General features: G+C 35.6%; 2 protein-coding genes across 2 annotated transcripts; one reads left to right on the top strand and one right to left on the bottom strand.

Annotated features, from left to right (window-relative positions):
- Nucleotides 1-388: 388 nt before the first annotated feature.
- LOC132312315 (COP9 signalosome complex subunit 6a-like) lies at nt 389-8,122 on the bottom strand. Its single transcript, XM_059810643.1, has 9 exons — nt 7,734-8,122; nt 7,504-7,592; nt 6,266-6,359; nt 3,608-3,669; nt 3,443-3,521; nt 3,194-3,286; nt 2,620-2,720; nt 2,036-2,091; nt 389-784 (listed from the first exon to the last, which is right to left on the bottom strand). The coding sequence occupies exons 1-9, from the start codon at nt 8,017-8,019 to the stop codon at nt 703-705; spliced, it is 942 nt and encodes a 313-aa protein (XP_059666626.1). The 5' UTR covers nt 8,020-8,122; the 3' UTR covers nt 389-702.
- Nucleotides 8,123-11,441: 3,319 nt separating this feature from the next.
- Nucleotides 11,442-12,914, top strand: LOC132314428 (uncharacterized). Its single transcript, XM_059813296.1, has one exon. The coding sequence runs from the start codon at nt 11,442-11,444 to the stop codon at nt 12,810-12,812; it is 1,371 nt and encodes a 456-aa protein (XP_059669279.1). The 3' UTR covers nt 12,813-12,914.
- The last annotated feature ends 2,175 nt before the right edge of the window (nt 12,915-15,089 follow it).

A 15,089-nucleotide genomic window follows, 5' to 3' on the forward strand; every position in this document is an offset into this window, starting at 1 on the left:
GATTCTTCAAATTTGTTGAATCATTAGTTTTAATCTTCTCTTGTAAATAGTTTTAACAAAGTTTCAGTATTCACTCACTTTTTCCCCTTGTCTCCCACCTTAAACCTTTGTCTATAGACTCACCGATAGAATGGTAGTTTGCATTGCTTTTGATAATTATCACATTAATATATTAATATTATTTGTAATAATTACCTTTATATATATATATTCTAAGTTACACAACCCTTCTCAACTCAACAGCGCTTTATCGCTCTCACTCCCGCTTTATAAGACATAGTATATATCATTTATTTATCAATTTTCGACAAACTATTTTACATAAAAGACTGGAAAAAAATAAGAGCAAATGTAGCAGCATGAGCCGAGAAGTCGACATGAAATCAAGTTTCAGGCACAACAGCAGAAACATCTTAAGCTTTCTATAGATTAAATTTAATATAATCAGCAAATTGAATTGTGAAAGTGCCAAAAAAACAAAAAGAGAAGCAAGAAAACCACAATCCACAGAATTTTCCAACTTCGAAAAAGAAAGAAATATAAAGGGACGGAGAAAACAAAACTACTATGTCATGACTTGTCTACCATCCAAGGTAGTATAATTTCAGAACTCCTGCGTACTAGGCACACAAAAATGAGAGCTGCAGCCACTAAATAATTATCTCTAGTATGCAGGATCGTGACAAGTAAGATGAGCAGCTTTCAGATAAAAGCAGTTCGCCCTCCCCTTCGAACTTGCCTGTCATATGCCGTGTTGAATTTACCGACCAGCTCATTCATTGTACTGCCAAAGTATTGTAATAGTTAATGTCTGATGCGGCTAAAAGTCAAAACTCAAATCTACAACAACTTCAAAACGTCAACTTAATTGCCCTTTGTTTCAAATTCAAGAATGGTAATTATATAAGATGCGCAACTCAAACAAAATTATATAGGATGGCTGATTTTGCCCGACTGAACTGCATATATCAACCCGGGTGTGGATGACTAGTTATTATAATGACCAGGTCTGTTTTTACATACCACAAGGCCATTACTCAATGTTATATACCTTCCAAATCAAAATCCTAACTAAAATTCGGGAAGGCAAAAGAAATATGCGGGAATCGTGAACCTTGGCTCAAATCGTTTTCATTTCATACATTTCGGTTTTGATCAAGTTCACAAAAAAAAAAATTAAGTGGGTCCTATTGAATGCTTAATTCTAATTATTATTATTTTTTTGACTAAAATAGATACACGCACACACCCATGATTACCCCTTTGGGGTTTAACAGTCAACCTTCGATTGGAGAAGTAGAAGAGATACTGCTAGACTTGAACTCTTGGTAACCATAAATAACTTGACCCATGCAGGATGAACGATACGTTCCAATTTATTTGAGCACCTCAAGCAGATTTTCTACTAATTAATTTGAGCACCACACCAATATTCCAAGAAGGGCCTTGGGTATAATTAGCATAATTAAGTTTCATTCTTCGTCCCGCCCTATATGCTTGACCCAATTTTCGGTAACTTTCAAACCTGAATGTTAAAAGCCTAAAATAAAAATGAAAAGAAAGGAATGTGGGAACTACCAGAAACCTTGGCTCAGCAATCATTCTACCTTACAGAGCCCGGTTTCAAACAATTTCAAATGGAGAAAACTAATTGAATGAAGATGAAATTTTTATTTTTATATTTTTATAAGTAGAATGAAGATGAAATTTGGTACAATTAATCTACAAAATGGGTCCTATGTATGTTGTGTTATAAGATTTTATGTTGATTTGGTGTCCCCTGCACGGTGTGTGGTGGATTTATCTACAGATAAATTAGCAGGACCAGGTTTCAATCTTCATGCCACTCCATAAGTTTGACATAAATCAAACTCAACGCAATCAATTCCAACAATCATTATTTTGATTAGCTATATTTTTCATTAGAGATTACAATCCTTTCTTTTTTTCCAAACCAAGAACGTAATATTTTCCAAGAATTTCAAACGTAGAAAAGATAATAATAAACTAAAACAGGAAATCTTATAAACCATACCTTGAGCAACTGGTGAACATCGCCAAGTAACTAACTAGTAATGTGTCATTGTATTCCTACAAAAAGAAACGAAGTGATTGAATCAACCGTAACATGAAGGTGACTACTTAAGAAGCAAAGTACCTCATAATGATACAATCAAATGAACTGTGAACAATGTAAAGGCAATTATCAAGTCTAGTCCCACATACATTAGGTGCTGTGTGGACATGACTAGAGATGGACTTAAACTTTGGCACTATTCTACACAAACTACAGAGTGACCCTTCACAAACTTCAATCCTAAATTTCCCAAAAACTGCACCAAACACTGACCCTTACTTGTACAGTTACTAAAGAAAGAAGAGCACATCAATGAAAATGCAAAAATGATTACCTAATGAACTAGAAAAATTTCAACATTTTATTGGTCAACAAAGAAATAAAATAACCCGCTCTCCCTTCTCCACGGGTATAGTTTCAACAAGTTGGAAGAAAATAAAAATCAAATTAAGCATGAACATTTAGAATTTGTTTAGTCCTCTTACTAGAGGAAAAATCCTATCATTTTGTCAGCCAAAAATGAAAAGAAAGAAAGCACTAACCATCAGGAAATCATCTTGGAATTTTTCTGATTCAATGGCTGGTAATCTCCTTAAGAGACTTGACACTTGTCTAAGCAACGAATTCTCACAAGGAATATCACCTGCATTTGCGCAAAAATTACTATGAACATGATTGAGGGACTTCTTACTCACATTGTCCCATGCAATATATTATTTTTGTTTTCTACCTAACTGATCAAAGCAAGTACGCATACAATCAAAATTTCAAAAGTTTGGAGATCCTTGAAGACTTCAAACTTTTGAAAATTGCAGAGTTATCTAAAAGCGTACCCCAATGAAAGGGCAGCTCTGAACTTGTGGGGTTTCTATGAAAAATGAGAATTCTAAAGGGCAGCTCTGAACTTGTGGGGTTTCTATGAAAAATGAGAATTCTCTGCCTACACAAAAGTTCTTGTTTCTAGTCTATGGCAATGCTTTATATCATTAGTAGTAGTTTTCCCTTTTTTTCTTTTTCTTTTTTCCTTTTTTGCCCCCTTACTCTTGCTAAAGGACTCCTTTGTCTTACTTATTTTTTTCTAAAGAAGTCTGTTCACTACGAAATAAATACACATACCTTTCTGCATGGCAAGAAGATAGTGGTGAAGCACTCTGATTCTGCTGTTCAGCATCTTTATGGCACTATGTATGCCCGTAAGGTGAGCAGCCACTATACATCAAAACATGCAAGCCAATCACTTTCTTTTCTCAACAAAGAAATATAATCACAAAAGAATCTCTACAGAACTTTTTGGGCCCAAAAGAGGAGTAGATACGGTTATAATGAAATTGGGAAATAAACTGAAAGGAGATGAGGAGGTCTCACATTGAGTTGCAGCAGAACCCCCATCAGATGGTTTCAGATGTGCAACATGGTCAACTGAGATCCGTTCTGCTTCTACTGTCTTTGAAGCAATAAGAAAGGAATAGAGTCACCCCAGCCCTAAAAAGTAGTGTCAAAAATGATATAAAACAAATGAACAGGCCAAACCTCAATAGTGTAGCTTGACTGCACAAAAATAAGCTGTGGAATCCCATCGATGACGTGCAACTCTTAAGGCATAACGGTTGGTTCCATGAGAACATAACGGGTCAACGTATCAGTGAAAGTAGCAATTGCAAAAATTATAAGAAATTATTCAACCAGCAGACTCCATAAATGTGAGACACAATTCTGCATAAAATGAACTAAAAAACAATTAATACATTCTTTCATAATGTGATCAATTAGCCACGTGTCAGGCCCAGTCTCCATCTTTTCATAACCAGTCCTGAACTTGGGGATTGGTTAGAAGAACTACTTACAGCCGATGTAAAACATTTGAAGACTCGTATGAACGGAATCCTAGGAATATTCGAGTACATACTAGGACAGTGACATTGTGTATTGCATTGCAACTTCTTTCTAGTGCGTTGAGAAATGGACAAAGGGTGGCAAATCAGTACTCAGAAGCGGTAAAAAGTAGGTAATTATTCCCACATTACCACCGACAAGCATGGGTAAAAAAACAGCCCCAAGATAGTACGCTTGCAAGAATGACTTAGAATATGAATATATTAACATGTAGGACGGAGTTGGTAGACACTGTGATTAACATAGCAAGCCAACAAGAGATAAAGTGGATAGACAGGGAAATTGAAAAAACAATTCATATACTCAATTACATCAAAAAAGAAAGACTTATTTTGGCATAGAATGATAGTTGATAAAAATTTCAAAGAAAATTTTGTAATTGCGCTAGAAAGGGGTTAGGAGAATATTAATTAAATTTGTATTTGGAGAAATATAGTCAATATAAATAGCACTTATGCACCCAAAGTAGGACCAGATATATTAAAGCACAATATGGGAACAAACGGATGAATTATTCAAGGTACACCCAGAAAAGAGAGATTATTGACAACGAGACTTTAATGTTCATATGGAAAAAATATTGTGGATAGTGTGAAACAGTGGATGGTGAGCACAAATTTGGCGATAGAAATGTTGAGAGAGACTATCCTTAACTTCGAAAGCAAATACCTATTTGAGAGAGATGAATTAATAATGCTTACAAGTAGATCAGTTAAAAGCCATATTGATTTTACATTTTATGTTATTTATAATTTAAAAGAACATTATAAACCAAAGAACTAGGTTATAAAATTTTAAAAAGGAATAAAGTGGAAACCAGAATTATTTAATAAGAAGATGCTAAAAGAAGTAACAAAGAACTAGAAATTGAGATGAATTCAATGTGAAATAAGCTGAACAACATATTTAAAAAATATCAAAAGAGGTCCTTGGAGAACAAAAAGAAAAACGAATATTATGCAAAGAAACTTGGTGGCGGGAAGAGGATATCTAACCATAGTAAAAGCAAATAAGGTAATGATTAAATTTAGCAAAATACTTAAAGTGAAGAACGTCTTGAAAATACAAATATACAAAGAAAAGAGTGGCATGGGCACCCATAGGATAGATGTCTAACCTGCGCATAAAATGAGCATCGTCTAAAAAATTGATGTTAGGATAGATGTCTAGCAAAGAAAGTATAGGGTAAAATAATAAGGATTACGTTAGTGTAGTGGTTGAAGTGGCACCCATTAGAGACAAAATGGAAGAGAATCGACTAAATGGTTTAGTCATGCACAACAAAGACCAATAATTGTACCAGTGAAGAAAAAAAGATGTGGCTCACATTGAGGGTAATAATAGGAGAATGGAAAGACCAGAATCACATATAGTACAGAAAGAAAAAATAGCATGTGACTTTACTGAAGTTATACCCTTAAATAGAATGGCTAAAGAAACTTCTTATAGCCAATCCTAAATAGTAGGACAAGACTTTGTTGAGTTGAGTTTGGTATCAATTTAAAAAGTCATGTCTCAAATAACCCAACTATTTAGTACTATAAAGAAGATCTGTTGACTCATGGTAGCTTGCTCTAGAGAATCCTTGCAAAGCCCCAAGATACTATGATATCCAGAACCCATTCAGAAAAATACAGCACCTCAATGGAAACATTTAAGGCTTTTGTAAGCATGAACTAGCAAACACACAGATTGATATACCTCAACATTGTAATTTGGCCACCATATTTTATATACAGAACTAATCCACAGGATACAAAATATCAGAAACAGTACCTAAATGCTTATGAATGTGTTTCAGATTTACTTACCAATATATATATATATATATATATATATTTCAGATTTACTTCCATGTAATACTTAAAAATGAATGATTTGTGATATTACACCTCAGAAAGAACAAGCTGGTCCTAGTGTTAATAGAATAAACAATGCACCAATGCACTAAATACTTAAGACTATTTAGCCGAAGAAAAAATTCATATAGAAAGTTCCTAAGAACAACTCTGATCTTACATTTTAGCCAAAAATACTTAGACTGGTAAAATATGATTAAAAATGCTGTCATATTGAATAAGTTTAAGAATTAAAGAGGCCTGTCTTGTGTTTTACTGAAATCAAAAATGACATAATACAAGAGAACTCTTCACCAGCAATTCAACAATCAGAACAGAGGGAGCTTAAGAAAAGTTTGCAGATACACAAGCTAATAAAGAACTTATGAGATTTAACTGACAGCATTATTGGTAAGGGCATTATATGCAATAGAAGATAGGAATGAAGGTTACATACCACTTTCATAGATGGTCAATGGGAGATCCTTCTGTGCATGATTGATAGAAGGATTGAGGAGAAGATAGACAGGACTTTCATTAATATCCATCAACTGTTACAGAAAGCCATTTATCACTAAGGTTTGACAAATAAAAAAAAGCATCCCAGCTATAGAGTTTTATTTTCAATAGATAAATATATAGCATTCTTACTATAGAGTAATCAATAAAAGGTGATCTCAATGGAATAATGGATCCAGTCACCATGCACAGATCAGAACAATTTGTTCAATTAAAAGGAGGCAAGGTGAATCTGAACTAGGGAAACAACATAAGAAAAGAAAGATATAATTTGATCTCAGATAAGGCAACAATAGTTCAATAGAGTTTTACTAAATGCTCTTTTTTAAGCCTTGATATAAAGAAGAAGAAAAAAAGGTACAATTGGAGTATGGATTCTGGAACCAATATTTTTTTCAATATCCACTGTTGCAGCAATAGTCCATAAAAGAAGAAAAAATAAATTTGTGTTCATGTAAATATTTGTATACATCCACAAGCACTTCCAAAGCCCTTGCACCTGATTTGCAAAAAGCTGAATTGATTGGGATTTACTGATCTTGCTAAATTCCACCAGCAATGCATCGCATAAAAATAAACACTTTACTCACTGGATTATTGAGTTGCATGCTCCCCAAAAATTAGAAAAAGAAAAATTAAAGGAAAATAAAAAATAAATATAATACAAATGAAAGAATAGGAGGAACCCAAAACCTCCTCAGCTGCCCTTTGCATATTTCTGCTGCTTCTTATATTTATTAATACCTACTGCATTATATATGTAACTAGCAAATGCATCTAAACATGACCATGTATGCTTTATGCTATTGATTTTTTTCTTTTCTTTCTCTACAAGTATGGACAGGGATATGAGAATTGTTTACTCCCAGTATTTGAAAAAAGGAAAAACTCAATTGCAACAGAAAAAGGGAATCTCTCGCAATATCAACTATAATGCACAATGACAGCGGGAAACAATCCCAACATATGCAGAACAATTCAATCCTGATATTATCAAACACAAGTACACGCATTTGTATCTATATAATACAGATTCACATCAATTCACGTTATTGTAAATTCGAAGGGCAGACATGTAGAGTTCACTTACTTATTCTGATATATGTGTGTAATATATAAGCACCTCTGTGCGTGGTAAGAGCATTAGGTTAACTATTACAACGATCGAGAACTTACAGCTTTGTGAATGTGCATATCTGATTCTTGAGCATCACTCCCAGTAGAATACCACCCAAGTATATAAAACTGGGGAAAGACTTTCTTATCTGGTTTACAAAAAGAGCGTTATTATTTCGGCAAACCCTAGAAAATTTTCAAAAAATCCTCTAAATTGAAAAGCATCTATATATAGAGAGAGAGAAAGATAGAGGGAGAGGGGGGAAGAGAGAATTTGAGAAAGTACTGACAGAGTTCTTGCTTCTTCAAGAGGAAGGTTCGGTCGAGAGAATGGGTGGAGGGATCGTAGAGAAGCTCAAAGCTGTTGAAGATCTCGACCATGCGTCCCCTCTGGACGCCGATTACGCAACCGAAGACCCTAGGCGGAGGTGGAGGCGGCGTTGTTTCTTCGCCGCCGTCAGGGGCGGCGTGAGGCGGTTGGGACTGGGACTTGACCCTCGTGTAGTGATCGGATATGTTCACTATGACCAGTGGGTGGAGCTTGAATGTCAGTCCGCTGCTCGACGACGAAGCCATCCTCTCTCTCTCTCTCTCTCTCTTCCTTTCTCTCTCTCTATTTGTGTGTATATATATCTCTTCCCCTTCGATCGTCTAAACTTTCTACGGAGTATTTAATTGGGCTTGGAAAACCAGTCTTGTCTTTTTATTTTTTCTCAGCGTATTGTTTATGTAGTATTGTTTAATCCAAACTACTATTAATTTTAATCACATGGGTTGGACAGAAATAAGATTTGGATAATAATCGTATTTCAATGATCTCATAAAATAAAAAAAGTTCCATAATCAATATATTTTGATTCTATCCAAATAATTTTACCAATCAAACTTTAAATGCATAAATTAAATAGTCTATCACTTAATAATTATATGAAAGCTAGTTAAACTTAATTTGGTGCATGTTCTTTAGATAATGTAATTTTTCATATGTGAATTTCTAAAATAAATAATAAAATCACATTATGAGTGTTCTTTCAATGAATCATCATTAAACAATTTTCTTTTGTTTTACAAGGTAAGAAGGGTTAATGTAATCCACTTTGGATATGGCTTAGCGGGTTTCTCGCTAGATTTAGGTGCTTCATAAGTCCTAAGTCTTGGGTTCAAGTCCTCGCTGGTTATTTTTGGTGGCTAGCCTCTGCTGTCCTTACAGTGCCTTACACGACTCAGGTAGGGTTCGTGCCTTTCCGGACACTCCAGGTTAATCCAAAAAAACAAAAAGAAGGGTTAATGCAGGCAAAAAAAAAAAAAAGTTAGTCACTTTTACTTTATATAAGGAAGCTTGAATCCTCCACCTTAAAATAACTTGTCACACATCAAATTTGGTTGGAGAAGTATGAGTGGGACGGTTGATCTGTCCGTTTATCATAGGCTCATAACTCTCCACATCTATAAGGATACGGATTCCCTTTTGTGGTTTAAATCACAGGACACGTTAACGTTTGGAAGCGGTTTAAATCACAGGACACGTTAACGTTTGGAGGCATAGTTGAGAGTAACTTAAAACTAATTAAGGTGGTATTTGTCCATTCCACAAAATAGCCTATTTTGTTTTTGGAACAGGGACAATGTAGGGGTAAGTTGAAGGGGCGAAAAATCTCACTTGTCTGTACGCGGCCCAACCCAGCATGTTGGAATAGTGATCCATGAGTGGAATGGCCCATGAGGAGAGTCAAGCCCATTTTTATTCCCAACTTGAGATTCAAGAAAGAGAATTAAGATACAGATCAACAAAGCCAATTAACGTTTTGGGCCTATTGGCGGCCAACAAAGACCAATCCCTAACCCAATTAAGAGGACTCATTGGCTCGAACCAAAGAGACCAAGAAGGAAGAATAGGGTAGAGGGTGAACTTCTATAAATAGAAGTTAAAGAGAGAATAAGAGACAAGTTGTTTGGAGTGTGAAAAAATCCTTACTTAATATAGAAGAGCTTTTTCTTGCATTCATTTATAATATATGGTGGTTGGTGGAAAGGGGGTGGTGATAGGAGGTTAAGAGGGGAGAGGTAATGGCCAACGGTACATGGTAGAGGTGCAAGAAGTAGAGGTGGCCATGGTTAGTGTAATGGGTGGTCGCTTGCTCATTTACCCAAAACTTAGGCTATTGGGTAGTGTTGCATACCCACCCATTTATACACATTTCAACTTCCATCCAAATCCGATGTGGGACAAGTCCCACTTGTAACATTCTTTTCCATTTGAATCCACGCAACACCTTCATTGCGGTCGAGTCACCCTGCCTAACCGAGGTCCAGACCCAAACGCCCTCTAGGCTAAGCCCTTGGCATAACACCAGACTAAGGGCTGGGTCTGACTTTGATACCACGGGTGGGCGTTTGCTCATTTATCCAAAAGTTTAAGTTATTGGACAGTGCTATATACATATCCGTTTATACACACTTCAACTCCCATTTAAATTCGAGACGGAACAAGTCTCACTTTGTAACATTCAAAAGGTGGAATATAAGATGTGGAGAAAATATAAATATGGATGGAGGAGAAAGAGAATAAATATAATAATGGGAAATTTTTTATTTTTTTAGAAAGTTACAATAAGGGTGAGTTATTATGCCTCAAAACGTTGTAGTTTTAAAGCCTAGAACAAGATCACAAAACCATTCAAGCCCCAACAATAAACCCTTTGAAGGTAAATAGTGAAATAATTTTTTAACTATGACAATAATTTTTTTTCTCTTATATGGACAAGAATAAAACTCAACTTCTTAATTGAACATTTTCAAATAAAAATAATATAAAGGAATATTTTTATTTTTATTTTTATTTACTTATTATCATTGGCAATAAACTCACACACCCACTTTACTCGTTTCGAGATACAAATCATCATTGTATAACTTAGGATTTAATTAGAATATACCTAATAGTTTTAATATAAAAATAATTTATAAGGACAAACACTGTAAACGAGTGATGGTTATTTAGTATATAGTTATCAAGGGACAAACATTTAACGTTCTGTTTGTTTCAACTTAAAATATTTTTTTTTTGTTGAAAAATATATATATTTTTAAATATTTTTTTATTTTTTCTTTTTCGGTATTTGATAAAGGTCTATTAAGGTTGAGTCCATCCGGTAGAGTATGTAAAATAACTTGTTTAAAATTTATGAATAAGTTATTTTTGTCAAATTTTAATATATTTTTTCTTCGTAAATATTTTACGTCAATCAAACACTAAAAAAATATTTTATATTTAAACAAACGGAGCTCGAGGAAAATATTAATTCACTTATAAAGAAAAAGAAAATAGAATATTTTCCTTATTATTATTATTATTATTATTATTATTATTTTTCCCTACTGTAATCTTCTGTTTTGGACTTGGGGAGTTGTAGAGAAAGAAAGTAAGAGAGAGAAAAAACCGGAATAAGAGGCAAAGAGGAACGAAACGAAGAACTTTGACAGTCAATTCCCACACACACCACTTAATTACACTGACCCTTCTCTTCTCTTTTCTCTTCTCATATCATCTTTAGCTTCCTTTCCAAGACTTCTTCAAAATTCAGAGTTTTCTCTCATCTGGGTCTTTTTTTGCAAGATTCGTTTCTTGATCCCATCGCTCATCTAGATTGGATTTATATACATATTGAGGCAGTCATTATATGGGTCATTGTTGACCTGATTTGTCGATTTGGGTTTGCAAGAATTTCCTTGTTCTTGCCTCTCTCTTTCTCTCTCTATCAATCTCTGTTTTGCAGTTGATTTTTCTTCTTTGTTTCCTTGTCAGCTAAGAAACCTACCTGTTGTTGATTTGAGGAGTTCTTTTTTTATTGGGTCAGTAAAATTAATCTTTACTCTCTCTCTCTCTACCCTGAAGATATTGACATCTTTTTTTGATTTGCTATCTTATATAGATGTAGAGATACATACATATATATATCTCAGCAGAATTTTGGTTATCGTGTTTAATTGATTCTACAATGAGCGATAATTTAGAAAATCAGTATCAATCGATCAAGAAAGACAATGAGAAATTGCCGGTGCCGGAAACTCCAGTTTCCCGAGACCGGAAGCTGACGATAAGGTTCAAGATTGGGAATGTGGAAAAGGGGGTTGAAGAAGATCCGATTAGACGGCAAGGGAAGAACTCTCAGAGTAAGGTCTGCACTGTGTGCAAAAAAGAGTTTATCTCTGGTAAAGCTCTCGGAGGTCACGTTAAAGTACACTGTCAGGATCACAACAAAGAACAAATTCTCAAGCAGCTCAAAATACGTGATAAAAAACCCAATAAGTTGAAGAAACAAAATCTACAATGGGCCATCTATTCTTCCAAGAAAAGAGATTCTAATGAAGTCACCATTGAGAGCTCGGAGGGAAATGGAAAGCCAACTGTTTGTTTTATTTGCAGAAAGAAATTTTCCTCGTCGAAGGCGTTGTTTGGGCACATGAGGTGCCATCCTGAGAAGGAACGGAGGGGAATTGAGTCGCCTATGGCGGTTAAGAACAGTCCATCTTCCTCTGTATCTGAATCCGTGCCTAGGAAAATTGATGATCACATTGATTCAGATTGTGCAACTATGGACAACCCAGTAATTGATTTGATGGGGTCATTACCAATGTGGCCGGGGACAGGCAGGCGAACCCCGAGAGTCCCGAGAGTCATGGCCGACACATTGGAGAATTCGAGCTCAGAGGAGGTGGAGGTGGAGAAGAAGCGATTCTGTGACGCGGTGGATGAATTCCTTAGGCTAGCTCAAGATAATTCTTTTGACTCTGGCCTAGTCCATAATGATGAAATTGAGGAATATGAGGTTGCAAACTGTAGTGCTCTGACAAATGAGGCTGAAATTGAGGACAAACATCGGGTTTCTGAATCGAATAAACGAAGAATTGAGGCGTCGCCTGTTGGATACAGAAGGGATTATCCTGTGAAGAAGCTGAGAATTGAAGAAAGAGGGTTCAATACTAATTGTGGACACATTGGTGTGGTACCTAAAGATATGGATAAAGGCAAAGGAAAGGCTATATTGGAGACTCAGAATTGTGAATGGGTTGATGCAAAAGATTGGAACAGAGAAGTTGAAGATTACATGAATTGTACAGATGATGAGTCTGATATCGAAGACACTGAAGAGTACTTGTGCAAAGGACAGCTCATGAATTACAAATGTGAGAGAACTAGTCCTAGGTCAGTGATGATTAGTAGCAAGAAGATCAAGAGGAATAAGCCAATTGTGATAAGGAGTACTCCCAATAAGTACCAATGCAGCAATTGTGATAGGGTCTATTCTACCAAACAAGCATTAGGTGGTCACATGTCCCTACCACAAGAGAGACAAGAACTTTCATAACACCATTGATGACCCTTCATCTGCAGCTGCTGAGGATAAACACCATCACAATCCCGCCTCACGAGTGGACGGAGAGCTTGTGCAGAACACACACCAATGTGAGATTTGTAACAGACCTTTCCTTACAGGTCAGGCTCTTGGTGGTCACAAGAGGTACTGTCGCTTGAGCAGTAGTCCGGTTGAAGCTCCATCGAGCCTAGCAGCTTCGCCAGGGGAAGGCAGTCGGACGGTTCGTAAAATTTTAGGGTTTGATCTCAATGAGCTTCCTCCTGTGGAGGATGAAGAATGATGATGATTATGAGCTAGTTGAATATTTCAGTTTTTTGCAGCTTCTAATGGAACTGACCTACTGAGAGGTCAGTTCCTCTAATTTTACCTTGTGATGCTTCAGCTGTTGAGTTTTGTAGTGGAAAGGCAGTGGCTTAGATAGGATTGAGGAACCAAACTTGGTTCCTTTTTGTTTTCTCTAACAGGCCGGCTTGCTGTGAAAGAGAGATTCAAAAGGTTTTGCATTCTTCTTTGGTAGGATGGTAGGATGAAAATGTATAGGAACTTCACATAGGCTTTTAATTTCCAATTAGAAAAATGATATTTGAACATAAAAACTTTTTGGCTGATGTTTTAGGCTTGAATTATCGTCAGTGTTCTTCCAACTATGGTCTTCTGGGATTTACTTTTGTATTGATTTCTTTGTTCAACAATATTAGATGAATCCAAAGCTTTCTTCTCTGCATATGGAATATACTTCAGTTTGAATGTGCTCTTTTGAATGACTGTTGCAGATCTTTGTCGTCTCATAATTTACACTTATGTATTATACAAATATTTTAAAATAGATTCTTCTTTGTTATATATTATTTATTTATTAAGCTGTGAGACAAAGTACAAAGTGAGTATTATCCTAAAAGAGTTAAAAAAATATTTAAGGATTCAACAGCTCATCATATTTATACTTTTTAAGTTTTACTTTTTCAATAAAATGATTTTATGCACTATATTGTTATCTTTAATGTGTTACCATCACTTCTCATGTTGATGGCATTGCATTGTTATATGGAATTAGTTGTGCTTGGATGCCACCCACAAGGCCAAAAAACAAGAGCAAGCATATTTCACAGTATTGATGTACACATTCTTTGTATTTTTGCTTTTGGAAAACCTTTTTCCCCCAACATTAATTTGTACAACAATGACGTGTCTGTGTGGCATGAAAGGCCAAGATGCATGTATTGCACACACTCTGTGAAGTGTATTGCTTGCTAATTGAAGAACAAATGTAGGTTTCATTTCATGAACCATACATAGTCATTTGCAGGCCCATTGATGAATCATTAGAACAATTTTTACTGAAATGTAGCATAACTGGGAACTCAGGCCTCTAGCTTCGAGTATATATGTGTGTGGTTTGCTTAGACAGGAGATTGATGGGAAGTGGGAACTCCGGAGCCTTAATAAATGCTGTATACTTTAGCCCAACTTCACGGTAAGTTGGTGGGGGTTGCAAGGGGCAGCGCCCCCTTCTTCGAAGGTGGGGGGTTGGGGGCTTGCCCCGACCCATTTTTTAGGAGGCATTTTAGTACATTTTGCACTTGTTATGTTACCTTAGTAGTTAAAAGAAACAGAAAACAGAGAGTTATAATTTCCGTACATCAACCGAAATGGAATTGAAAAATAAGAGGGGAAGGAGAGAGTGTGGCGATGTGCGAGCTTGCAATGTTGCTGGCTCTTCTTCTTCTTCCTCAAACGCCCTCATCGCCTATTCCTCCAAAAACCAGGTGCCACTCTTTCTTTATCATATATCACTGTATATATATACATATATATTGTTTTATATGTATGTGTGCAAAGGTTAATACAATGTGTATGTAACTCATTCCTTCTGCATTTTCCGTCCAATTGTGTTTGTACTTATTTAGGAACCCATTGGCATTACCGACCAATACATATCAGTTTCACACCACCAATGTGTCACAAAGATAAATTGACATGAAATTAACAGAAAAAAAAGTGATAGAATGATACGTGTCTCATTTTCAATTTTAAATATAAGAGAGAAAGTTAAAGTTTTTATTTATTTTTTATTTTTATGTATTTCATATTTGATCACTTTTAAGTCTTTGTGGAACTTCTATGGAGTTAGGTTTTTTGTTCTAAGACCTCTCTGTTCCCTTCGAATACCTAGCTACAATCATCCCCAAACCACGATTATCGGATAAAACTAGGGTGGAAGGCCTTGTGGTCACTTAGCTATCTTGTGGGGGTAGATGGAGTTACATT

Source organism: Cornus florida, unplaced genomic scaffold (genome assembly GCF_030987335.1).
Source record: "Cornus florida cultivar Cherokee Brave unplaced genomic scaffold, ASM3098733v1 CherokeeBrave_3.0.0_Hap2_Chr06, whole genome shotgun sequence".
NCBI classification, from domain to species: Eukaryota; Viridiplantae; Streptophyta; class Magnoliopsida; order Cornales; family Cornaceae; genus Cornus; species Cornus florida.

Bases quoted from the DNA above. Each gene is read 5' to 3' on its own strand.
- LOC132312315 (XM_059810643.1), bottom strand. From the start codon at position 8,019: ATGGCTTCGTCGTCGAGCAGCGGACTGACATTCAAGCTCCACCCACTG. The intron at 6,360-7,503 runs GTAAGTTCTCGA...TTTCTGTAACAG, and splicing joins ATATGCACATTCACAAAGCT to TTGATGGATATTAATGAAAG. The intron at 785-2,035 runs GTATGGTTTATA...ATACTTTGGCAG, and splicing joins ATGTTCACCAGTTGCTCAAG to TACAATGAATGAGCTGGTCG.
- LOC132314428 (XM_059813296.1), top strand. From the start codon at position 11,442: ATGAGCGATAATTTAGAAAATCAGTATCAATCGATCAAGAAAGACAAT.